Here is a 26,557-nt window from a genome sequence, read left to right as displayed (position 1 = left end):
CGTCAATCCTGTGGTGGGAGACTCTGGAGCATCGCAACGATTAGTTTTCTGAAAAGTTCTTTTTGGTAACCTTGGCTGGTGTAGCTCAGTGGATTGAGCGCAAGCCTGCGAACCAAAGGATCACAGTTCGATTCCTAGTCAGGGCACATGCCTGGGTTGCAGGCCAGTTCCCAGCAGGGGATGCATGAGAGGCAACCATACAGTGATATTTCTGTCCCTCTTTCCTTCCCTTCCCCTCTAAAGATAAATAAATTAAATTTAAAAAAAGATAAATAAATAAAATCTTTTTTAAAAAGTTATTTTTGGTAGAATTAAGTCTAAATGCAAAAAACATTAATGTTCTCTAAGCTTCCCTGGGTTTTTCTTATTCCAAAAGAACTAAACCCAAGTCTACAAACTACTCGTTAGTAGCTTATGTTTTAAAAGGGGGGGTGATAATATATGTCATCTAGTGCTCTGTTATACTTGAAATAACACAGCATACCAAAAATTAATGTTTTTCTTAAAACAACCAGTATACCATATTGTACAAGAATAAATATTATTTCATATTATGCCAGTTAACCTCTTTTCAGTATGCATGTATGTACATGTGTATATCCATCCACATATGTATTAATATATAAATACGTATGTAGGTATATGCTATACATGTCAATAATGTTTAAAGTAGTATGAGGCACAGGTTGTTTCTGAAGACTGTTACTTTTAGAAAGCTTTAACTAACATAAAGAAAACAGCAGCAGTGAATTTTAAGTTAATAGCCTTAAAATTAATCTATTTCATTACAGTTAGATTGTACTTTCTGGATGGTAGAAAATTTAAATTATTGCTTTGGTTTCTTCAGAGTATTAAGGGTACTACGATTTTATCCATCAAAGTACACTGCTTTCTTTAATTGTGCAGTATAACTTACACATATTAAATGTTGCTTGTGGCATGTTACCCAGACTTTGGAACTGATTTTTCTTTTCCTTTCTCTTGCTTCAGATGTTCATCAAGTACATAAAGGTTAGCAACCTTCTCTTTTGAAATACCGGATGACAGGGCATGGCATGTTACTGCATGGAAAAATAAAACAGTGCTTTCCAAGTGCTGACTGTGGGGAAACGAGGACTTTATTTTAGGGTGTTGTTGTGAGTGAGAGTCTGCGTGTGTTGCCGGAGCCTCTGGCCGCTGGTGCAGTTGCCCACCTCCTGTGCTTTTGCTCTGTAGGTGGAGCTGCTGTCTCACTTCGGATCCGAGCACTTTTGTCCGCTGAGCCTTATAAGGTAATGAGAATGTCTGCTGGGGCGGTCTATAGGGAAAAAGCGGCACACAGAAATCTCGGTGTGTTTACAATGAAGAAGTCATTTTCTGTTATGTGAAGTTAATACCATAGAAATACAAGCTGTTAAGCCCTTTTTGGCTCTTGAATGCATTTCAGGAAAATGTCCAGTGAAGTAAACATAACCATCACTTTATGTGTTTGGTTTAGTTTGCTTGCTGTTTTGCTATCAAGATAACAAGCATTTCAGACTGCTATCAAAACGTGGTCATTATATTTTTAAATGCCTTGAAGAGATCAGTTTTACATTTTGATGGAAACAGTGCCTGACTGCAGTGTCCAGGAGCAGTCATTATTCTGGAGCCCTGAAGCCAGCGGCCCACAAATGATGGCCAGAGTTCATGTGTCTCGTCATCTGCTGTGTAGAGATGACTCTAAAGGGCTCTGTTTTGCTCTGAAAGTCTTTGATGAGATTGTCGTTCGCAGGGTGTTTGGCACTAGCATGGTGGAAGAGTACGAGGAGATTGCTGATTCCCAGTACCAGTCGGAGCGGCAGGAACTGTTTGATGAGGACTATGGTGAGTGATTTAAAAACAGGTGACTGTGACGTATCTGTTCTTTTCTTTTTCCTATCGCGTAGTAATGGGTAAATATAGGTCAGTTTAAAAAATTAATATAATGGTTGTCTTCATACTTTAGCTTTTTTAACCTTAATAACTAGTGTTTTCCTGAACCTATTTTCTAAACTGATTTTCAGCTTTGTAAATTGAGTTGTTTTCCAAGTTTATCAATCAGTATTTGTAATTGGAACTCCCTCGGATAACATCTGTCCTGTAAATTACTATTATAGCCCTGTGGCAGGCCCCGAAACCTATTAGACTTATAAGGTAACCGAAGTGGTAGAACTGAGCATTAATTCTTCGATGTGCCGGGAAGCCGAAAGCCAACCCACTGAGGCCCGAGCCTCTGGCAAACGCCTGTGGACAGAAAGGGGTAGGAGGTGTTATGAGACTCTGTTCGACTTCGTCAAGTCCTAGTTTTAATCTCTTCAATCCTAATCTGAATGGTCTGTTTTCCCATAAATGAAATGAACGCATTTACGAGGGGTTTGTAAAGTACGCTGAAAACTTGAATAAAATAAGTTTTATATATGTGCATAAACTTTTGTTAAGCGGTAATATTATTTTCCTTGGTTTGCTGTGTTGGATAAATGACTTTTCAATCTTATTTTTTTCAACATGTTTTAGATATATAATGAATATTTATTGTAAAATTTGTCTTAAATGTCAGCTGACTTGGACATAATCTGAGCTTTTTAAACATATTATTGGAGCTAGTTCTCAGTATAAGTACCTTTATTGTCTCTTTAAACAGATTATCCACTGGATTATAATACTGGGGAAGATAAAGCCTCAAAAAATCTCCTTGGTTCTGCTACAAGTAAGTGCTTTGGCGGTTTCCTGGTCACTATTACAGTGTTTCTCCACGCTCTCCTCTGACATGAGCGGATATTCTGTGGCGGTGGGTTTAGGAGGCTGCTCCTCCCAGTGCTCAGCTTCGAGTTAACACAGATACTGGCTTTTGGGAAGTGTTTCTACGGAAATAAAGTACTGTAGAAAGTACGGATGAAAAGAAAGAGGAGAGGGAAAACGCAGGCACGTTAGTTCTAGTCTGAGTACTCGTAGTGTTACTAGAATCTGCGTAGTGAGGAGAGGGCCTGGGGGTACTTGGGGGCGGAAGAGGAAGGAGGTCTGAGACTCTGGGACCAAGAGCCTCTGGGTGGAGAGGAGTTGGAGCCGCAGCTGCAGAGATCGTGCCCGTCAGGGAAATCCTCGCCAACAAGGATTCTTCAGTCTGTGGGTCTCATTAGTTCCTACGTGATTACAGAGTATGAAGGCTGTTCTTATCCATCGTAGTCATGGTTCCCGAGCAATAACAATACTAGTAATATTAATATACTCTCTGTAAACTAAAGCGACACTGGCCAAGATACCAGTGGTTTTATTTCTAGTCGCTCCAACCCGACGTCTGAGCCCAGCGGCAGGCCAGCTGCGGAGACTCCTGGGGAAGAGTCAGCAGCCGGCACTCTGTTTTTACTGTTGGAGTGTAGGTGTATTTCAGTGTTTGTTACTCTTGGTGATTCCTGAAGAAGGTGGAACTTACTGGAAGAAGTTTCCTTTTTATTTGGAGATTAATAATTGAACTTAGTGTTCAGTAGAGTTCGTAAAATAGAAGGTTAGCTGCTCTGCATTTCCTTCGTTGCTTCTAGTGAGTCGAATCGCGTGAATCCTTAAATCCCAGTCTCCCTGTCCATTAGCTGCGCAGCTGTTTTAGGTGCTCGCCCCTGGGGCATCTGCTGAGCATAAGCACCTAAGCTACAGTGCGTGGCATTTAGGGTCATTTCTTTTCTTTTCACCTTTTATTTTCTTCTTCCTGTCTTCCTTTCCATAGAAGACTGTAGACTTGGAACACTCTTTTTAAGGAACAGGAAGAAGAGTATTAAAAATGTCTGCACAAGGAGAATCCTTTTCTGCAGTAACTTAACTTTGTTACATATTAGCTCAATATATTTTGTTTTACTCTATTGCTAGTCAACTAAGTTTTTAAAAATAGTAGTGAGTATATTTAAAAGTAGGATCCTGTGCTATCTAGTCAATGAGGACATTAAAACTAGGTGTCTCATTCACTATTGTGGGGTATAGTTTTCCAGGAAGGAAAAAAGATGCTATTATTATGATTGATGTCTGTCAATTTGTATTTAAAATTCCATGTTCTGTAATACTCATCATAGTTCAGTGATGCTGAATTAGCCGTGAGGAAGTCTCATTACTTTGTGGGGTTGAGAAAACGGTCCCAGACTGAAAGGTCTCTAGCCTCTGATGGTTACCGTACTGGAAACGAGGGACCTCTTAGGGAAGTCACGCCTTCGCTGGTTTTAGGTCAAGGAAAGCCTGTTGACATTCTTGGTTTCTTTTTCTGTCTTCTCGTAACAGGACCAAGGCCTGGCTACCACTGAACTGTATTTCAGTGCGGGCGTTCCCCTAGGTGAACTCACTGCTCTGACTGTTGCATCGTGTCCATAAATTAGGTGGAAACCCATCTTTAGAACCTTCTTTTTAGATCTTCTCCTTGAAGGCTTGTTTCTTGGTAACACATCACTCATTTTCCTTTTTACGGCTCTCGGGGGCACTTCCTTTGCCTTCGAGGTCCAGGTGTTGGCAGAACTTGTGCAGTGAGACTAGATGGGGGGAGGGTGTCGGCCGGGCCCAAGCATGGAAAATGGGCTTTGGGACGATCTCCATCTCATGAAGTTTCAGAATGACAGAGGCAGAGGGAGCTGAGTGATAAGACTTCGTCGTCATAAAGCCCGTGGATGTGACCTGACAGGGCCACCTCCTCTGTGTCCTAGCTTCCTCTGAAGAGTCGGGCTGCCTCCTGGGTGGCGGAACTTGGCGGGTAGATGACAGTTTGGAGGCAGGCCGGAGGCTCGCCTCTGGCACCGGCACGTCCGGGTTTGACTGTCGTCATCACCGAGTTCTAAACTGGCTCAGAGTTGGCCCCTTTTTTAACTTATTTTTAATATTTACATAGTGTCTTGTAAACAGTTCTGTGGCTTTAATCTTAACAGAGGCTTCTTTTTCCTTTGCTTTTAAGCAGTAGCTAACAGAGTATGTTGCTTCCCATGGGACTTGCTTTTCAAAGAGCACACACCCACACAGTTAGGAATCCTTGATACTATCAAGTCCCCTTAGTGCCCAAAAGGGAGCAGCGACTCCGAGCAGCCTCCTGGCTCCGTGTGTGTGACGGTTCCAGCAGCTCTTCCACCTGATTCTTTTGATTACATTCTTGAACCAGAACATTTGAGTATTTTACATCAACCGGAATTTTTCATCATGCTTTTCATGAGCTTTGTCACGTGCATTTTTCAGACCACTCTCTGTTTACTGCTGAATATGGCGTGTATTGTGTTAGAATTGCCAGATCTGCTGAAGACCAGGTTTCTGTATGTATATTAAGGCAAAATACAGTTTTTGTTGTAATTAAAAGTACCTTTTTATGGGCCTGGCTGGTGCAGCTCAGTGGACTGAGCACGGACTGTAAACCAAGGGGTGGCCAGTTCGGTTCCCAGTCAGGGCATGTGCCTGGGTTGTGGGCCAGGTGCCCAGTGGGGGCCGTGTGAGGGGCAACCACACACTGATGTTTCTCCCTCTCTTTCTCCCTCCCTTCCCCTCTCTAAAAATAAGTAAATAAAATCTTTTTTAAAAAGTACCTTTTTACGAATGTGCATATTGTAAGGTCCTAGAAGGAGAAGAGAGTACAGCGTTGCTGTTTGGTTCCTAGGGGAGTTTCAGTCTTACAGGGATGAGATGGGAGGAGGAGTTGCCCAACTCGTAGATAAAGGGGTCGGCTAATCCAGGAGAAATTAGGGACGGCTGTCTTTCAAATTGTTATCCTTGCCTGTACTGAAGACTTTGTAGTGGCCAGATTATCATCATGACAAGCTGTCACATGTTTGGATGCAGATTGAGAACGATCAGAGTAGAATATTCGCAGAGCTGCTTTCTCTCTTTCTTTTCCTCAAAAAAAGACTGCATTTGGCAGTGTTCGGTGACCACAGCAAACTATTTCTTGTAGGTTAGATGGGCTGAGAAAATAAATGGAAATTTGCTAAATTTCACTTCTCTTACTTAAGTAGTCTTTGAAATGATGATAAATAATATTTTTAAGTGATGGATAGTGTAAATCTTTGTTGTATGTGCTACCATTAAGGTTTAGGTTAAAATATAATACTCTAAAACTACTTTCTTTGCAAAGATTAATACATGTTTTTTCCTGGGATTCTTTCATGAGCAATGGCAAAAAATTTGAAATCTGAGGTACGATCACCTTTTGAAGTACAAGAAGGGACTCGGAGTATAGATTTGATTTAAAGTTTGGGTTCTGTGAAGCAGTCAGCGCTGACCGAACTGTAGCCAGCGTGCGAAGTAGCAGATCAGACACTGCTGTTGCATCGTTGGTCGACATTAAAAGTGGGTTTATGAGGAAATAACAGTTTCCATTGCTCCTTCATGGTGGTGAGGGAGGAAATGCTGAGTTCCCATCCTTTTTTTTTAATCTCATGCTGAGGCCTTAGCCCTAAGAACCAAGGCCACTCTGTTTACCAGTTTGCCAGGTCAACAGGCAAGGATGACCTATAATGCTGGACACTGAAAGTGCAGATGTGCAGCTTAGTGCGGCTTATTAATAACAATTGGAAACAAAGTGCCACTGCTTCGTTGTCTTCCAGACAGTGGGCTTATGTTTATGTAAAGGTCAGAGTTAGTAACTGTTCACTGGTTATGACTTTCAAAGCAGTCTGAAGTCCCCCGCTACTTTCTCCTACCACGAAGCACCCATTTACAGGGTCACTCCAGGTGACAGTTCCCACCCCTCCTGATGGGCTCACTTTTCCTTCAAGATCTTTCTTACCCTGCACTTTTGTGGGTTCCATAGACAGAGTGGGGAGCACCCTGGGGATCTCTTTCAGGAAAGGAGACCAAGACGGGAGTTACTGCCGAGGCTTACGTTGTAGCTCGAGCCACAGCTGAGTGTTTTAGAGGAGAGATAGGAGATCCTGATGGAAGAGCCTGTCCTGGGGTTCCGGAGATTGGATTGGGGGTGGAAGACGTAACCCTTGAAGTTACGTCTCACCACTCGGAAGGAAGCCTGCCGTCCCAGCCCCAGCTTTTTGTGGAGCTCTGTTTTGCGCTCCCCGTGTACCTTTGCTGTTTAATATTATGAAGGTTCGTAACACTTGAGCCATCATCCAGATGTCCTCTCTGAAGGGGCAGAATTAGCACGTGTGCAGACTGCTCTGCCTACAGCATGTGGGGTTTTCTGACTTTGACTTTCTAGTAATCTGCCTGAGCCTCAATTCACAAAAGAATTTGTGTGATTTATTATCCCTAATTGTTGTTCAAAGTTACCAAAGAAAATTGATTCCATACAGTGCCAGTTTGGGGGTTAATCATATTATCGGTACATGTCATATGTATATGTTTATAGTTGAAAATAACAAAATCTTTCTGCTGGTCTTTGGATAATAATCATCCCATTTTGTTTATTTTTTTCTATGATAATCACCTGTTTAGAAAAAGCTTTTTTCTTCAGAGTTTTTGTTTTTGTTTTAAACTGTAGAATGTTCTTAGAGAAAAACAGGCTTTTCTGTAAAATACGAATTTTGGTTGTCACGTTTCTTCCTGTGTTGAATTATACTTGAATTTTGTAAGGCTGAAGACAATGTTTTGATAAAAGGTTTGAGGAAGCCTTTTTTTCTAAAAAAAAGTTAACTTTTAATTTCCTTCTGAACATAAAAGTTCAGGTTTATACTTTATACTTTTTGGCTGAAATTTGTGTCCTATATTGGACTTACATAGTAAGGTGAATAAAAAGTAAGTAGTCCAAAAAACGCAAACAGACTGTTAACTAGTTCTTTGAGTACCTGAGACTGTGTGGGAATATTTAGGTGGCTCGGTATTTTTTCTAACTGACTTCTGTTTTAGATGCCATTCTAAACATGGTGAACATTGCCGCTAATATTCTGGGAGCAAAAACTGAAGACCTGACGGAAGGTACCTCATCATTTTATGGGTCTTTCAAACACCTGCTGCTCGAGGGGGCTTCCTGCTTAGGAAAATGAGTAACAAGCCAAGCAGTTTGACTTTGCCTTTAGAAACACGAAGCAATTCAGAGGGACCCACCTGTCTCTGTCGTTGTTTATTCAGTTGCACGACTCTCTGTTTTGCTAGGGTCCTGTCTGCATGAAGTTCACAAATCTGTGCTTTGACTCTTCCCTGCCGTAGAAGTAGAATAATTTTATCCTGTCTCTTTCCTGGGGTTTTGGTGCACGAGTGGCACCGTGCGTGGGCTTTGTTTGGCAAGTAGCTACTCAGTTGAGAACAGTTTCCCCTTACAGAATGCCATGTGAGAGCACTGCTACTTAACAAGGAGAAAGAATCTCGCCTTTAAAAATACCTTCGTTCCAAGTACAAACTACAATGGCCCGTTTATTTCTTCTTGTTCTCTTTGGAAGCTCAGGTGTTAGAAGGCATTCGAATCGCGTCAGATGACACAGAAGCCACGGGCTTGCTTTAATTGTCTGAGAAGCTGAGAAGGAATACGCATTACTTGTAGCTTTGACCTTGTACAATCACTTCTTTCTAAAAGAACTTGGATAAAAATAACCTGCAGCACAAACCTATTCGACTTCTCTCTTCTCCCCGGAGAAATTAAACTTCTTTATTGTTATAGTGAAATATTTCATGGTGTACCTTTTACAAATTAAACTCAACGTGGGCATCTTTCTTACAGTGGGAAATAAAAGTATATCTGAGAATGCCACGGCCACAGCCGCACCCCAGGTGCCTCAGCCCGCTCCTGCCTCAGCTCCTGCTCCAGCTCCAGCTCCTGCTCCTTCACCTGAGTAAGTGACACGGTGCTACTCGAGTTCTGGGAAAGTGGACAGCTGAGTCACCAGCGCAGGAAAACCGCCTGCGACTGTGTGTGAGGACTGGCCTCAGAAAGCCCCAGATCGCAGGGCGGACGCTGCACAGCCGCCGGTGGCTTCGAGCTGCTCCTGGGCACCAGGAACGCGCCTCGCTCCAGACCAGATGTTTGTTGTTTTGATGTAATACGTTACTTTTATCATTCACAATACCGAATCTTTTTCCTTATTGATGTAACTGTACAGTAGAGGTCTGAGCATAAATTTTAAAGGCTTGTTTTTATTAAGTTCAGACTTAAAAGCATTGATTAAATATCTGTGCTCCACCTAGAAAGCTGTAGAGGACACTTGAAATACCCAGAGCAGTGATTCTTAAATGTGTGTTCGTCACCCAGCAAACCCTGACATCGTTCCTTTCTCAGATCTGATGATGTGGGTCTTCCCAGGCTGCAGGGGACACTTGAGCAGAGATGTGTGTGGGGGGATAACATATAAAATACTCCCACTTTTCTCTGTTCTTTTCCACCAGAGATGACTAAGGTGTCTGACACCTCTACATATCTGTAGTAGATAAGCTCATAATGATGTGGATAATTGGGCATAGTTATTACAAACTTAATTTATGTCTATTTCATCAGATAGACTCCTTGTAAAAACTTTGAAAGGCCCTTTTCTGTAGGAGAACTCTATTTAAGAGGGGAAGATACTTGAACGTGAACCCATTCGAGGTACGTGTGTAATGACACACTCAGTGGCTGTGCTTTACACTGCAATTCCTAAGCACCAATTCAGAAATGAGGCTCTCGGCTTTGAAGGGCATGGTGACAAATTTTGGATTGTCCTATGTTAATTCTTAAAGTGACTAAAGATACCTGTTGGGTGGTTAGAGAGAAAATAAGCATTATGTGTCATTAATTCCTAGAAGTTTCTGAGAAATCCGTTTGGTATAGACATGTTCTTGGTGTTTCTAATCATGTGTTGCTGTGATTTCCAGTTCTGATTTTATAACTAGGCTTCTTCAGTTAACAACATACAGTGCGTCTTATTCCTAAAAACTAAATGAACCTAATTTCATTTTGCGTATGTACATACCTGCACACACACACACACACACACACACACACACTCACCCCGTAGGAGTATTTGTTGGAAGATCAGGCTACTGTGACATATTAGAGTTTGGTTTTTAATACATATTTTTGCATAATTTTTATTTTTTAATTTAATATTCATGTATGTTTGTCTTAAATTTTATTGATGATTATATAGCAGTCATCTGGAGAAAATAAAAGAATTCATGATAGGGTGTCACTATTAAAGTTGTTATGAAAAGATGACTTTTTTCAGGTTTGAGTTTTTTAAAAGTAAAGCTCTGATTAGGGTATTCATAGATGGTATATAAGTTAATTTTTACCAAATTAAATTATTATTGATTTCGGAGAGAGGATTATTATTGATAAGAAAAGGAAGAGAGAGAAAACATAGACTTGCTGTCCCACTGATCAATGCATCCACTGGTTGATTCTCACGTGGGCCCAGATGGGAATCAAACCTGTGACCTTGGAGTATCAGGATGATGCTCTAACCAACTGAACTACCGGGCCAGGGCTGAAAGGATAGCTCGTTAGATATTGTTCTATTCCTGCCTTTGCTATTGTGATGTAAGTCTTTTTTTGGAAGACGTTTCCTGGCATTCTTAGTAAGTTTTTAGAGTAGGAAGATTTGTGTATGAAGGTTTCATACCTTTTGTACTATAAGGGCCCCACGCAGAAATGTATTCTCTTTATCTTGGAAGGAACCATAGACATTGTCGTTTACAACATGGTTTTCACTAGGCTCGTCCCCCACCCTCCCCTGTCCTCCACACGGGCTCCAGAGCTCAAAGATGGGATTGACTTAATAGCACTATAGGTTTATTATTAGCTAGGATTTCCATTAAAGTGGTTAAGATTTTTGATTTTAAAGAATCGAACATTGGCCCAGATGTTACTACGATTATTTTGGGGAGGAGAGGATGTGTTTCTTTTCCCTAAGGCAGATAACGTGTGTGCATGTGTGCAGTGCCGCACATCATGCACGGGAAACTTGTCTTGGCAAACCCTCGCTGCCTGTGAAGGTAGGGTGTTCAGCACAGAGTGCATTCATAAGTAATGAGAATCCTGGGTTCTAGTTCCTGCTCCAAAATTTCACAGCCCCTTGAGTAGCTTAGCTTTTAAAATAAGGGGTAATGAGACTTGTAAAGATTTGGTGAATATTTGTGGAGGAAAGGAACACAATACATTCAGTCCGTGGGAGTAGTATTTGCATTCAAACAGTTCTTAAACAGATTAAAGAAAAGCAAGGTTGATTTGGTCATACAGTGATTTCAGTCATCTGGTCGGTGGATGAGTGGCCTTTCTGTTACCATTTCTGAATACTACTCGGTTTTATAATGGAAACTTTCACGAAAAGAAAATCATCCCAAAATATTTAAGTTTCATCTGTATTTCTAGTCTTTTTTTTTTTTTTTGTCTGATGTATGATACATTTTTCTTAACGTAGTTTGAACTTCAGGCTTCTAATTAAAGTGATTTGTGATTATGATATGTGTTTCTAGGTCTGTAACCACTGAAGAACAGGGACATGCCACAGAGCCATCACCACCAGATACCCCAAAGGAGAGCCCCATTGTCCAGCTTGTTCAAGAGGATGAAGAGGAAGCAAGTCCATCCACGGTGACCCTTCTGGGGAGCGGAGAACAAGAGGACGAATCATCACCCTGGTTTGAGTCAGAGACACAAATATTGTGCAGTGAACTGGCCACAGTTTGTTGTATTTCTGGTTTCTCCGAATACATATATAAATGGTGTTCAGTTAGAGCTGCTCTTTATCGGCAACACAGCAGAACTGCCGTGGATAAAGGGAAAGATCACCTTGTGCCAGCTCATCCACCATTGCTGCTTCCTGCAGAATCGGTAGCTGTTTCAGTATTGCAGCCTCCAAGTGGAGAACTGGGCAGTAAGGAGAAGGAAAAGGAGGCTGGAACTGTTGTTCTAGGCGACTTAAGTAGCACGCACCAAGGTGACTTGATTAATCACACTGCAGATGTAATTGAACTTGAACCAAGCCATCCTCAGACTCTCTCTCAGTCTCTTCCCTTGGATGTTACTCCTGAACTCAGCTCAGTATCTAAATTAGAAGTGTCTGAGCCTGTTAAATACGAGGCAGGATACACGCCATCCCAAGTGACTCCCCAGGAGAGTTCCGTTGAGGTTGGTAACGAAACAGAAACAAAGTCTGCGAGTTTTGGTTCTGTAGAGAAGCCAGCTGTGACCTATGAGACAAAACTTAATGAAGTAATGGAGAGCACTGCAAAAGAAAACACAGACTCTATGGAAATTGCCACAAAGCTATCCGAAACAGGAGTGCCACCTCTAAACACAGCCCCTGTGCCAAACAGAGAAGACGGGGAAGCCAAAGCGACCAGAGCTGACACACCAAAGCCAGTGCTGACCCCTCTTGTGGACCCCGCTTCATTCCCTGAAGTGAAAGAGGAAGAGCAGTCTCCAGAAGAGGCTCTTCTAAGAGGGTTGCAAAGGACAGCTACAGATTTTTATGCTGAATTGCAAAACTCGACGGATCTAGGATATGCTAATGGAAATCTTGTACATGGATCAAACCAAAAGGAGTCAGTGTTCATGAGACTTAATAATCGTATTAAAGCCTTAGAAGTTAACATGTCTCTCAGTGGCCGCTATTTGGAGGAGCTTAGCCAAAGGTAAGCTCTGTTATGGGCCAGCATGGTGTGTTTTGCACGATGGGTTAGGTAGGTGCTCTGCGACTAGAGGAGGAGTGGACTTCCTGTGACATGCTGGGACAGTAGTAAGTGCCATTGTAGCTGGAGGGGGGGGGCGGGTAATTCGATCCGATCAGCGACTTAAAGAATTTCTTTTCTTTCTTGGAAGCTGAGTTCACTTCTCTGTATGGTGTAAGATAGTGAGTGGTCCAGTTTTAGTCTTTTACACGCAGCTGTCTGATTTTCCCAGCTCTGTTCATAGACGAGACTGTCCTTTCCCTGTTGTATATTCTTGGCTCCTTTGTTGTAAGTTAATTGAGCACGTATGAAACTAATACATCCTGCGCAGCCCTGAGAGACGTGGAATTGATGCTGAGGTAGCGGACACCTCCAGTGACCGGTTCCATGCACCTGTGGAGGTGGGCCTGCGTGGCACAGGCCTCAGTCATGTTCAGAGAAATGGTTTGGTCTCATGTATTGAAATCAGAAGTGTGTTTCCAGTAATAAATTAATAAATTAGAAAGTAAAGCTAATTTAAGTCAACTCTTACTCCACAGGTACCGAAAGCAAATGGAAGAAATGCAAAAGGCCTTCAATAAAACAATAGTAAAACTTCAGAATACTTCACGAATAGCAGAGGAGCAGGTTGGTCGTTTTCACACTTTATTTTCTTTTTATGTAAATTTCCTTTGACTTTTGTAGGCTCTCACTGGTGAGAAGGGTAAGTAATATTGGCGTTCTTTCTCCCATGACAGGTTATGGTTACGCCTATAAACGTCATGTCTAGAGAGTTTATCTAGCTGTCAGCACTAATATTTCCTCTAGAGAAAATTTGCTTGAGCATCATCCATACATTTGAAGCTCTGTGTGTGTGTGTGAGCAGAAGTGCAGTGGACTTTTATGTGACTTTTTTAAACTCAGAAATCCTTTGTGCTCCTGTAGATAATCTTATTGATCCAATAAGATTGTTTCTTTCCCAATACTTTTTTATTTCTTCCTTTCTCCCTCTGATTTCCTGCCGTGAGCTGTACATTGATGCCACAGGACTGGCACTGTGGTTACCCCTTCTCACTGATTTTAAGGGGATAACTTCAGTACGGCTGCGCCAGTTGTGATGCTTAACAAGTTCCTGTAGTGTGTCCCACGGTGAAGACATTTTAGAGTTTATCTGGGACTGGGGGACGGGGAGGCGAGTGGCCTCATGTCACAGAGTCAGTTGCGTCTTCCTCTCCGTCTGTGACACGTTATAATTTGGGTTCCATACCGTTTGTATGTATGTATGTATTGTGGCTCTGTTTCTGGGCATCCTTGTCTGTCGTAGTGCTGGTACCTCATTGTTGTGATTACTGTAGCTTGATAGGAACTCTTGAACTCAGGGAGTGTGAATCCTCCAGCTGTCCTTTTCCAGAATGTTTTCCTCTTATCTGGATTTGGCTAATACAGACTTTAGAATGAGCCTGTCACTTTCTATCTTAAAAACAAAAAAGACCCTTGGCTGTTGGCTCTTAATTGGGATTATTTTGATAGATTAATTTGGAGAATTGCCATGTTAACAGTATTAAGTCTTCTGACCCATGAACACAATATTTATTTCATTTTTCATTAAGTTTAACACAATGCTTTGCCCTCTGTATTTTATCTTTGTCTTGTGTCTGAAAGACTTGGTGAAGTACTGGACATGATCTTGTGTATTAACACTGTTGGAAGTAGGTCCTGATTGGAAGTGTTAACTGGTTTATAACATTTAGTAGTGTTTTTAGTATTAAATAGTCAATTTAATAGGCCTTTCAGTGTTCATAACTGTCTAGAATTTAACAGTGTTTGTCAGAAATGTCAGTCAGAAGAAGTAGTTTGAGTACGTTCAGCATTTTAAACAGTGAAGTGGCCAGACGGAGTTCCACGTGGAACACGGGGAGGGAGTGAGTGGACCTTCCCTACAGCGTTTCCTGTCCACCCGCCCCCAGCTTCACACACACACGCAGTCGAGACTTAGAACCTGTTCAAGTCTGAATTTGCACAACTTACATCTACAATAATAAATGGTCATATAGCTTTTCTTGTAGAGGGTCCCAAATTAGAGCATTGGACTTCCTTAACATCTTCCTACCTTCTTTCCTCCTCCCTAAATTCATTCCTCTGAAATTTTCAGTACAGTCTACCTAATATAGATTTATAAGTATGATGCATCATTCCCTGAAATATGCATGCCTATTTTGAATAAAGGCATGTTTGTTGATAATTAAAGTTTCTAAAATTCAGAGCTGAACAGATGAGAGTTTTCATGAATTTCTTTGCGTTGGTGATATTCTGGCACTGACTAGATAGTCAGTAGTGTGTTTATTTTTACTGTGTGGCATCCTAAGCTCCATCCTAATACAAAGTAGAACTTTCAGATGTTGGTATGAGCCTGCTGCATATCCAAAACTAGTCTTCAAAATTTCTTCGACGTGTCTTTGTGCTAGCTGCTTTGGTTTAAAAACACATATTTGAAAAAGTAACTATTTTGCACGCAGCTGGTTATATGGTGGTTTATACATATGCGACCCATATTAACTTGAAAAGTAATTTATTGACTTCTGTTAGTATTCTGTTGGTAGCAAGTGGCAGTACGGTTTTGGGGTGGGGCACGGGAGGAGGTTTGACCAGATTCTTGAAGTGTTTTTTGTTTTTTTTAAATTTCTGTTAAGAGTTTATAGTATTTAGTCATTAGGAATTTTCGTTATTAATGCCTCCCCCTCCCCTGAGGAACTTAGTAGTTTTTCCAGATTATGTTCCTTGAACTTTCATCACAACAAAGAAAAATGAAGTTCATTTCTTCCTGTACTCTAGGATCAGCGGCAGACAGAGTCCATCCAGCTGCTGCAGGCGCAGCTGGCCAACGTGACCCAGCTTGTTTCGAACCTGTCGGCGACAGTCGCAGAACTAAAACGGGAGGTAATTGTTACTGCTGGTGTTCTAAGACAGTGCCTGTCTAGAGGTTGTCAGGCTTGTTAAGAACATGGTATTTAAGAGCTTTAAATGAAATTGTCATTTATAGGGAACTTTTCAGAATACCAGAATGTGGCATTTTAGGGTTTTGGGAATTAATTATCATAGTCTTTCAGAAAATATGGCTTTCATAGTTTAGGTCATACCGAAAATACAGTTAGTTATGAAAGCATTTTTCAGGCCTTTTGCAAACCATTGATAGTTGCAACACATGCTTCATTTCCGTTCCAAAGGCTTAACAGTTTCACGGATGTACTAAGTATTTACCGAGCAACCACTATACGGGAGGCATGAGCTCTGCCGCCCCAGGTCGGGGCCTGCAGCTGGGAGCAGTCCCTGGCCTCGTAGAGCCGGCTCTCCTGGGGGAAGGGGATGCAGCGGTGAATGGGACAAGGACAGTGGCACAGAGAAGGAGATATGGCTGTGTGCAGCGGTGGCCATAATGGTTGCAGCTTTAGCACGGGTGACATGGGAGGGCTTATCTGAGGAGGTGGCGCAGGAGAGTGCTTCAGGGCAGCTCTCGGCCACGTGGAGCTGGGGCTCAGTGTGCGTCTGTCACTGGAGGAACTGGGGAGCGGGGCCCCTGACCCGCCCCCGGGGACTGTGGTCGTGGTTTAAGTGCAGAAAGCAAGCTGGCGTGCTCCGAGGAGAGTGAAGGAGGGAAGTGGGGGTAAGAAGTGAGTGCGGGGTGTCGGCGGGAGCCCAGTCGGGTGGGCCTTCGTAGGTAGTGCAGGGTCTGAATTTTATCCAGTCATTCCAAGTCTTTGGTGCATGGTACACGAAGAAGTGACCTGGATCACCTCGCTGACAGCACTTCGGGGAAGTCCCCGCTTGTTGCTCTGGAGCACTGGCTCACAGGGAACGGCCAAGCAGAGGGCGGAGGAAACTCAGGAGGCAGCGGCAGGAGCCAGGCAGCGGCAGGAGCCAGGCAGTGGGGTGTTGGCTTGGAGCGGCTGTGGAGCCAGTGTGGAGTTGTTGAGTTCAGGATGTGTTTCAGAGGAGAAAGACAAGGCTTGCTGAGAGATTGGACGTGTGTGGTGAAGAATTAAGAAAGATCCTCGGGTTTTTGGCTTAAATAGTGGGGCGATGGGTGGTTCAGTTCATTAGGTGGGAAAGACCAGGTAAGAGCGCACCTTTCTTCTCCCCACGGAGGAGATGGTGTGAGTGGGCAGGTGGAGTGTGTGTGGCGGAACGTTGGCGATCGGTGAGCACTGGTCAGAGGCACAAGTATGTTCGCAGTGCTGTTTTTAAAGCCTTTTCATAGGTTAGAAAATTTCAGTAAATTGGGGGCAAAAAGAAGGAATGTTAAAACATTATCTTGGTAGCACATTTTCAGAGAGCGTGTCCTACATTCATGGTTTTGAAGCACATTAAAGTAGGTTTACAGTGATTTGTCCTTCGAATCTTAACCGCCCTGCGTTTTCCCTCGGACGATGTTTAAAGTGGTCCTGTTTTCCCTCGTCCCACGTCAGGTTTCAGACCGACAGAGCTATCTCGTCATGGCGCTGGTCCTCTGCGTGGTCTTGGGCCTGATGCTCTGCATGCAGCGCTGTCGGGGTGCCTCTCAGTTGGACGGAGGCTACGTCTCAAGACTTCCTCAGAGTAGTCTGTATCCGAGCCCCAAAAGGTAACGGCACGTTGCATGTCACACTTTCTTTGTTATCTTTTTTGCATTTTTGAGGAATGTAGGCAGATGAAGGGATGTGGAGATCCTTTCTTTTTTTATATGGTTACCTTGAAACCAAAATGTTAAAAGCATCATTAGAACTAAGGAGATCATTCTGGGCCTGGAAGGCCCTGTGCACCGTAACAGAGGAAACACTAATAGTGTAGTAAGTGCACAAAGTCCTTGAAATGTTTTGCTTGTGAAAGACTTGAATGTGGAGTTCAAAGTAGGGAGGGAAATAGATATTTTAAATATTGCACTTTTGATTTTATTTTTTAATTAAAAAAATTTACTTATTTATATATATATATATATATAGATAGAGAGAGAGAGAGAGAGAGACTTCTCTTTGTGTTCATTGATTGATATATATTTTTAAAGATTTTACTTATTCTTACAGAGAGGAAGGGAAGGAGAGAGAGGGAGAGAAACATCAACTTGTGGTTGCCTCTTGAGCACCCCCTACTGGGGATCTGGCCTGGAACTGAGGCATGTGCCCCGACTGAGAATCAAACCAGTGACCCTTTGGTTCAATTCACAGGCTGGCACTCAGTCCACTGAGCCACACCAGCCAGGGCTCATTAACTGATTCTTATGTGTGCCCTGACTTGGCATATTGGAACGATGCTCTAACCAACTGAGTTACCCAGCCTGGGCTTAATGCACTTTCTGGAGAGTGATCCTTAATTTTTTTAGACATATTCGCAATACCTGGAGTGTTACCGTAGCATGTCATGTACATTCTCAGTAGCTGCCGTCTAGCGCTAACTACGGAGTCAATTCTGTGTAGTTTAGTCATTGTGTCCAATGTTGATTTTTCTTAATGTTTTAGGTGTTTCTCTTCCTATGACGATATGAGTTTGAAAAGGAGAACTTCATTCCCACTCATCAGATCCGAGTCTCTACCGTTAACTGGAAAAGAAGGTAGATTGTTGTGGATGTGTACTGTGTGTGTGTGTGTAAACATGAGTCTGGCTCACTTGTGGCATAAACACAATGTCAGCGTTGCATTGGAGGCCGCCTACAACAAATAACAGGCAGAGCCGCCATGTCGTTTCCACACTCCGTATCTCCCTCTGTTCCTGAAAGCCCGGAGGGTGGGGAGGGGCTGAGCTCAGGGAGCCCTTGGTGGCTGTGTTTGCTGTGCTTCTGTTTAGAAGTATTTCTTTTTAGAAAGGGATGTTTGAGACAATTCACCAGATATGGAAAACCTGAATGTGCTCCCATAGCATCCTGTGCTTATCTGCTTCCTCTTCCTGTACAGGTAGGACTCCTTTTGCCTGTAGTTTAGGACTATGAGGCATTTTTGAAAAAAAATCTGGTCTTTCTCTTTTTTAAAAGCCCAAAGTCTGAAAACTTTTCATTGGCTAACACTCAGTGAAGACCTCAGTGTCTGTGAATAGATGTGTGCTGAGTGGCTGTTTTTCAATATTAGTACTTTTATAAGTAGTGCTTTAATTAATGCTTATTAAGAGACTTATCCTTCTAGCAATATTAAAATAACCATACTAATTATATATTTCAATTAGGAGCACTTTCTTAATTATTGGCTACTCTTTCTTTAGGATTTAGTAAGTAAGCTGCATATTTCAGTTGATGAAATCATTCAAGGACTCATTCCTGAGCTTTCCTGGTTGGCTGGTACCACAAAGCTTTGCAGACCTAATCTGTTACATGTGTGTTTGCTGAGATCTGGTACATCTCTTCCTCCTTCCTGCCTCTCTTTTCCTTTTCTTTCTTTTCTTGGTTGTGTCTTTTTGCAAGTGAAATCTTTAATTGAAACAGGTCTCCAGAACTTTTTCATTTCATAAATCTAAAATTCTCTATATGGTAAACAGCTCCCCTTTTTCCCTTCACCTAGGCCCTGGTAACCACCGTTGTATTTTTTGTGTCTATGAACTTGACTCTTTGGTTTCCTCGTGTAGGTAGAGTCATACAGTATTTGTCTGTGACTGAGTCGTTTCATTCAGCACAGTGTCCTCAAGGATCATTCATGTCATAGCATGTGCCAGGGTTTCCCTCCTTTTTGAACACTGAATAATACTCTGTTCTACACACCCACCGCATTTTGTTTGTTCCTGTGTTAGCGCGCTTTTGGGTTGCTTCCACTCCTTGGCTCTTGTGAGCATTGGTGCTGCGAACGTGAGTGTGCACTTACCTCCTCAGGCCCCTGCTTATAGTTCTCCTGGACGTGTGCCCGGAGGTGGGATCGCAGGACCGTCGCTGGCTGTGCGTTCCCAGGGGCCTGTGCGTCGGTTCCCATGGTGGTCGCACCTTCGTGCAGTCCTGCCGACAGTGTATAGTGGTTCCATTTTCTTCATCTTCTCATCAGTTGTTTTTTGCTTTTTTTTTGTAGTAACTTTCCTAATAGGTGTCGGGTGATGTATTGTGATTTAGATTTTCATTCTTCAGATACTGAGAGATGTTAAGCATCTTTTCATGTGTTCGTTGGTCATTTGCAAATCATCTTCCAGCCCACTTTTAATTGGATTATTGGGGGGTGTTTTCGCTGTAGGAGTGCTTCATATATCCCAGGTACTAACTCCTTACCAGATGTGTGCTCTGCAAATGTCTTCTCCCATTTCACAGTTTGCCTTTGGACTCTGTTGATTGTGTTCCGTGATAGAAGCAGTTTTTGAGTTTGACAGTCTCATTTGTCCGTTTTTGGTTTTGCTCCCTGTATGTTAGATGTCATACTCAAGAAATCATTGCCAAGTCCAGTGTCATGGAGTTTTCCCTACGTTTTCTTCCAGAGATGTTACAGTTTTAGGTCACACGTTGAGGTCTCCATTTCCAGTCAGTGTGGTGTGCGGCAGGGTCCGGCTTCACCCCTCTGACCCTCTGCCTGTGGGTGTCCAGCTTTCCCAGCAACCCTTGTTGGAGAGACTGCTCTGTCCCCAGTGGGTGGGTGGTCCTGGCACCCTTGTCGAAGATGACTTGACCATACCTGTGAGGGTTTGTTTCTGGGCTCTTTTCAAATTTCATTTGTCTGTTTGTCTGTCTTTATGCCGGAACCAGGCCGTTTTGATTACTGTAGCTGGTAATGTGTTTTGAAGTCAGGAAGTATGAGTCCTCTTTACTCCTATTTTTCAAAATCGTTTTGTTTATTTTAGATCTCTTGTGATTTAGTATGAATTTTAGGATGTATTTTTCTAATTTGGTGGAAGTACCACCTTTATTTCTCATCTTTTTTGCTTTTCTGTGCTATATTTTGGATGATTTCTTCTGGTCTCTTTTCCAGGCCGTGCATTCTTCAGTCGTCTATAGTCTTCAATTAAATTCATTCATCGACTTTTAAATTTTAGTTATTTTCCATTTCTAGGAGTTTTTATAGTATTTTTTAAAAACTTACAGGTTCTTTTGTTTTATGTTTCTTGAACATATTTCCAAGCTTGTTTTTTTAATGTAAAGTACTAAGAATAATTCTAGTTATAGTCTGTGTTTGATAATTTCAGTATTTTAATTTAATTTTTAATCTGTTCATTAATTGTTTTTGCAGACTCTTGCTCAAGGTGCTTTGTAGCTTTATGTACCTGGTTATCTCTGTGCTAGTCCTTCTCTTTGAAAAGTTATTTGTAGGGACAGTTTGAGGCCTAAAATGTAGGTCCTCACTCCAGGGGGAGTTTCTGCTTGCTTTACACTCAGGAAAACTGCACACTCCAGGCTTGGGCTGCTGGGCCCCGAGGTGATGGGCACTCGGACCATCAGTCTCTGCACAGGCTCCTCCTTTCCCCGCGGGTCTCCTCTGCTGGGGCCCCAGCCTGTTGTCGAGAGCGGGAGGGGAGTCTCCCAAACTGTTGCTTGGATGGGCCTAAGGCTCGATTCCTGCCCTGTTCCCTTAGGCTGCGTCCGAGCCCCAAGAGCCCGTATTCTTGCACCGGCAGATGCTCCGCGGCCAACAGAGACTTTTGGGTCCACTGGACCTTTTGGATTCCTACTTTCTCTTCATTTTTAGCCTGGGGATTGCTTACTTACCTTGGTAGCTTTTGAATGCTTTTACAGTGATTTTTTAAAAAGTCCATCATATATAATTACTTTCGTTGTACAGGCTGATCTGAATAGCCCTTAACTCCCATCCAAAAGTAGACATAATGTTTAAAAAAAACAATTTGAGGGAGATTCGTAATCTAATAGAAATGACTATTTGGAGGGAATGGTTCGATATTTTTATATATCTGTTGAATTTCTCAACACATGGCAAGGATATAATGTAAAATATAACTGGTTGAATCATGTTATTAATAAGTTTCTGGCATCTGACATTTTGTGGTGGATTTTTTACGTACAGGCTTCTTTCTCTGTCGTTCCGTAGGCCATTTACGCTTCACTGTTTTGATGGGACTGAAGTCTCTTTGCCCCTTTTGTGTCTGTGTGTCATGATCTTGTCAACGTGGGTGGCACAGGGCCGTCTTGCATGTGCTTAAAGTAACGAAGTTTTAGAAAAACCCAGAACTGAAACTAGTGCTTCTGCTTCACTCACTGTGCCAGAAGGGTGTGCTCATTATTGTTTGGTCATTTGCATTGCATGTTCAACCTGTTTTCAGGTTTGGGGGTTCACAGTTTCGATTTTAGTAAATCATTGTAATAAAAACTTACCAGGTCAGTTTTCGTGTCTGCGTTCCTCGGACTCTCGTGCATGGTCACCGCCACTGGTGGCACAGTGTCAACCCACATTAGCGACACGGTGTAGAGTTAGTCTTTTAGGAGCATATTCAGGTGGTCCGTAGGGTTGGTTCCAGCTTCCTGCTGAGGTCCTTGTCGCATCAGGTAAGAGGGCAGGACTGGGCCAGTGGAGCATCTCGACAGTGGTGGCCAGCGGCCCGTGGTGGTGCAGGCGTAGGGGGAGTGCTTGGGGGTGACCAGTAAAGCCCCAAATAAGAACTGCCTCCCACCTGTTGCTCCTGGCTTAGTGATTCAGAATGCATGAGTATATCACAGACCTGGCAGAAATATAAATTTGTTGCTCCTGTTAGAAAAAATCCCTAAGGGATGATACAATATTTTTGTCGTGTTTAATCATAGCATAATCTTTTTTACATCTGCTGTTTGTTTTTTCTTATTTATAGCAGACCCGAACGCTTTGTACATTGTAGAGCCCCTCAAGTTCTCTCCAGAGAAAAAGGTAATGTTTTGTTGGTTTCTAAGTGTCTTGGTGGGTGTGTGGCAGTAGATGAAGAAGTAGGTTAGACAGGGGGTCAGCAAACTGGCCCATAAGCCATATTTGGCCTGTGGCAGGAATGAATCTGGAAGCCATTTTCAAAGGGGTGTAAAATAAGGAAGAATACTCTGAAAACACAGTGTGACCTGCAACACCTAAACGTGTCACTGTGGAGAGCTTGCCGCTGCTTGTGGCGCTCAGAGCTTTCGTCCTCTGTGAATGACCCGTTCACCGGGGGCAAAACTCCGAACATACTGAGGCTCTTCTGGCTCCGCAGCCTGTGCTTCTTCCACTTGGCCTCTCGGAGGAAGCTCTGCTCTCTGGGTAGAGGCGACTGTGGGAGAGAGAAGGTGGGTGCCGGAGCACGCAGCTGGGGTTCGGCCACAGCCTGGCCACTGCTGTGTCGTGACTTGGGCAGGGCCCTGAAACCGGGGGTAGAATCCTCACCTTTCAGGGTTGGTGAGTGAGATACCCATGGAATTGGCTGGTGTAATATCTGCTACATCCGAGGAGTTGGGATGTTAGCGAGGTGGCAGTGGGCGTTTTCACCGGGCAGCCTTCCCTGAGTCGGGAGGGACGGTGGTGCCTGACAGTGCAGAGAACACTGTTCCACTTTCCACCAGCAGGTGGCTCTTCTCCTCCATGCACTCGGTGCCTGACAGTGCGAGAACACTGTTCCACTTTCCACCAGCAGGTGGCTCTTCTCCTCCATGCACTCAGCTCTCTAGACGTCAGAGGAGGCTAAGTAGCTAGTGGAGGTCTAATTCCTGCCCTTCTGTCACTCATGTTACAGAAGAAGCGCTCCAAGTACAAAACGGACAAAATCGAGACCATAAAGCCAGCAGACCCCTTGCACCCGGTAGCCAACGGAGACATAAAAGGGAGGAAGCCCTTTACAAACCAGAGAGACTTTTCCAACGTGGGCGAAGTCTACCACTCCTCCTACAAGGGCCCTCCGTCCGAAGGGGGCTCGGAAACCTCGTCCCAGTCGGAGGAGTCTTACTTCTGCGGCATTTCAGGGCGCACCCAGCCGGAGGAGTCTTACTTCTGCGGCATTTCAGCGTGCACGAGTCTGTGCAACAGACAGTCCCAAAAGACAAAGACTGAGAAGAGGGCTTTAAAGCGGCGGCGCTCTAAAGTCCAGGACCAAGGGAAGCTGATACAAACTCTGATACAGACTAAGTCCGGGTCCTTGCCGAGCCTGCAGGACATCATCCGAGGAAACAAAGAGCTGGCCGTGGGCACCTTTGGGGTGACGGCCGTCTCGGGACACATCTAGGGTACTCGAACTCTTCACACTGGGGACTCTTGCTACTCTCGGAGGAGCACTGGTATCTGAGGGTTTGGGGGAGGGAGACGACGTTTGTGGGAAAAGTATTCAGAAGCCAGGGTTTCCGCCTTTCTACAGTGGGTGGGATGGCGTCGGTCAGTCTGGGCTGGCTTCCCATAAGGACAATGGCAGACATTTTCTAAAGATGCTTTTTCACAGGTTAATTGTTGGTAATTTGGAAGCCCAGTTCCTTGGGTGGGACAGGAATAGAAGCCCAGACCTCTTCCTGTAGCTTTGGTCCTATTTCTCGCACCTTCCATATTTATGTGCCTTTTGTCTATTTATAATGCCACTGGAAGAGGAGAGGGGCTTCTTCTGTCGTTTGATTTCTTTTCTAACTCTGTTAGTTTTTCGAAGCTGCAAACACTACAAGGCTCTGAGGTGACTGCCCCTCAAGCGCAGTGACGTGGGTCAGACCGTGGAAGGAGGCTGCAGACCTGCCGGCCAGACCTCGTTAGCAGACTCACCTGAAACCGACACGCGCTGGAATTTCATGTCTGCTTTTAGGTAAATGGTGATGCTCTGAAGTGTGTTTTCATTTAATTTATTCACACTAGTTTTCTGTAGTTACAACTCAACGAGGAAAACAAAACTGCAAGATCTTTTCTTACAAATGACTGGTATTTGCAAATAAGTTTTTTATAAATTCACCTTTTAAACACGTAACTGCTTGGAAGGGTTTCAACGTTCACAGTAAGCACCAGTCCTCCAGCCTGTCACTTTCGATAAATAGGAAATGTGGAGAATTGTCAGGCGAGTCCAGGCCTCATGTGACGCAGTCACTGCCCGTGAACATGCCCCGAACCAGCTGGCGGGCTTGTCGAGGCCCGTCGGACAGTCGGGTCCCCAGGGCTCTTCGTCCGTGGTGTGCGCTTCGCATCGGCCGCAGTGGGCGGAGGCGTGCGTACGTGTGTGATGCCCGTGCGTCTGTCTTCATCTTGTTCTTTCATTTCTTTAATTGGCAGCAACCGTATTTGAGTAGAAGGATTTCTTTGTGTGTGTTTGTCCGGTGGGAGAGAAAGTGGCAAGTTCCCTTTTGTTGGGAAGAGAATCGACCACTTTGTGTCGTCAGTCTTAAATTATAACTTATTAAGCACTTTTAGTAGTAACTGTGTTTAAACTTGTCTGATACCTTCCAGCAGGTATTGTTTGTAATGTGACTTATTTAAAGCCTTTTTGTTTAAGTTGCTGCTTTAGGTGAACAGTGTGTTTTAAATGATCGACATTTGTTCCAGTCTGTACAATTAGCCGTTGGGAGCAGGAGGGCCTGGTTGTGCAGAGCCCGCCGCAGAGCGGTCCAGGTGGAGGCGGAGGCGGAGGCGGCGGCGTGGGGCGGGGCGCCCAGTGTGCGACGACGGAGCTGTAGTGCCGTTAGAAACTGTGAATTTCCAAATAAATCTGAACACTTGTCTTTATTAATCACTGCCTCGCTCTTCTTTGAAGGAGAACCCCCAAATCTGTTACTCTGACCAAAGATTTAAGTTTTGGTGCCGTCAGAAGCTAAGTTCAGCAGCGTCCCATTATGTAATTGGTCGCATTTCAGCCAATGACAAGCCGGATCACTACAGGCTGGTGGTGAACATTTTGTTCCCTACACAGTCGGGATTTCAGACCCCAATGGGGAGGTTTGAATTTTTATCAGAGAGAAAGCGTGTATGTGCTTTCCTCTTACTGGGTGCCATCTTTAAGACGACCGATTTAATTCCTTCCACCTCTTACCCCAGCATAAGTTTGTAATTTGGGTTTATCTTTCCTCTCTGAGAGTATACCCACATGAGGAGAAAAGTGAAAATTCTTCTGGATCTGTGCCTGGTAAGAATCAAAGTTGTGTGTGTGTGTGTGTGTGTGTGTGTGTGTGTGCGTGCGCGCGCACACACACACGCACATGGCGGGGCAAAGGCAGGGTTACCGTTCAGCGGGGAAATAATAACGATATTTAATAAACCAGAGTAAACCGTTCCGTGTGCTCACGGCTGTGAACCCGGTTCCCCCCTCCCCTGTGTATGGCTGTCCTTGATAGTCTGCCTCGTTTATTTCTTCTGATGTTAAGGAAAACATTAAAACAGGATGGAATAAGAGGAAACCGAGGGACCTCTTTTAATTTTTAAAAAGCTATGCACACGTGTACTTTGAGGGATTCCTTTCACAGAGCGAATTCAGAAGAACAGTTGTCTCTTCTCTGCCACGCCCTCCTCCCGAAGACCCCTGGCTCCCACCAGCCCCCCTTATCGGCTCTGTGTCCCCCGCTGCGTGTTCACTTGGCCACTTGTTGATTTCCCAGTTAGCTCTGCCCCCAGTTTGGAAATGTAAACTTGTAGGCATGAATATGAAATAAGTACAAACTTGTATCTGTTAACCTAGTTGGACACATCTATGGAACAATTTATTTTTCAAAAATACTGCTTTTTTTAAAACTCTACATTTCATAGACTAAAGTTGTTTTTACAACCTCAGGCTCTTCCCCAACTTCTTAATTTGAAAAATTTCAAATTCGTAGAAAAGTCGAACTCCCGTGTACCTTTACCCACATTCAGCAGTTAACATTCTGGGGTTTTTGTGTTTGTGTATACACCACACACGTTTTTTGGGTGAACCATTGGAACACTGGTTGGGACATTGTGACCTTTCACCTCTAAATTCCTAAGCAGGTGCTTGCTAAGCATCGGGACATCCACCCACTCGCCCTCAGTGGTAGAATCACGTCCAACGTGAGGTCCATGGGCAACCCTTAATACTGCTCCTTTGCATACGCCTGCAGCTTCCTTGTCCCTCTCTTGCCTTGATGTCCTGGCTGGGCAAAAGGTCACCCCGCCGAAGCTGAGCCTTCTGCCTGTGGCTCACCGGCACCCACCAACCACAGGAGGCCCGGGAGAGGCGTCAGAACTGTCTC

The 26,557-nt window shown here is 43.7% G+C and overlaps 1 protein-coding gene across 3 annotated transcripts in view; it reads left to right on the top strand.

Annotated features, from left to right (window-relative positions):
* The window catches only part of SUCO (SUN domain containing ossification factor), a 60,237-nt gene extending 35,151 nt beyond the window's left edge, over positions 1 to 25,086 (top strand). Inside the window, exons 12-24 of one of the 3 annotated variants that reach the window (XM_037167379.2) lie at positions 991 to 1,011; positions 1,216 to 1,271; positions 1,754 to 1,845; positions 2,642 to 2,707; positions 7,810 to 7,878; positions 8,618 to 8,729; positions 11,347 to 12,507; positions 13,083 to 13,170; positions 15,355 to 15,459; positions 16,986 to 17,140; positions 18,012 to 18,103; positions 22,246 to 22,301; positions 23,131 to 25,086. In XM_037167379.2, the coding sequence (XP_037023274.2) occupies positions 991 to 1,011; positions 1,216 to 1,271; positions 1,754 to 1,845; positions 2,642 to 2,707; positions 7,810 to 7,878; positions 8,618 to 8,729; positions 11,347 to 12,507; positions 13,083 to 13,170; positions 15,355 to 15,459; positions 16,986 to 17,140; positions 18,012 to 18,103; positions 22,246 to 22,301; positions 23,131 to 23,616 (2,559 nt within the window). In that variant the 3' untranslated portion in view covers positions 23,617 to 25,086. The remainder of the gene's footprint in view (positions 1 to 990; positions 1,012 to 1,215; positions 1,272 to 1,753; positions 1,846 to 2,641; positions 2,708 to 7,809; positions 7,879 to 8,617; positions 8,730 to 11,346; positions 12,508 to 13,082; positions 13,171 to 15,354; positions 15,460 to 16,985; positions 17,141 to 18,011; positions 18,104 to 22,245; positions 22,302 to 23,130) is intronic. The other 2 variants (XM_053659356.1, XM_053659357.1) reach the window with 2 other exon arrangements.
* The last annotated feature ends 1,471 nt before the right edge of the window (positions 25,087 to 26,557 follow it).

This window comes from Artibeus jamaicensis, unplaced genomic scaffold, assembly GCF_021234435.1.
Source record: "Artibeus jamaicensis isolate MK-2021 breed Jamaican fruit bat unplaced genomic scaffold, CSHL_Jam_final scaffold_625, whole genome shotgun sequence".
Lineage (NCBI taxonomy): Eukaryota > Metazoa > Chordata > Mammalia > Chiroptera > Phyllostomidae > Artibeus > Artibeus jamaicensis.
Note: the sequence above shows the minus strand (reverse complement) of the source record. Positions and strands in the feature narration are given on the sequence as shown.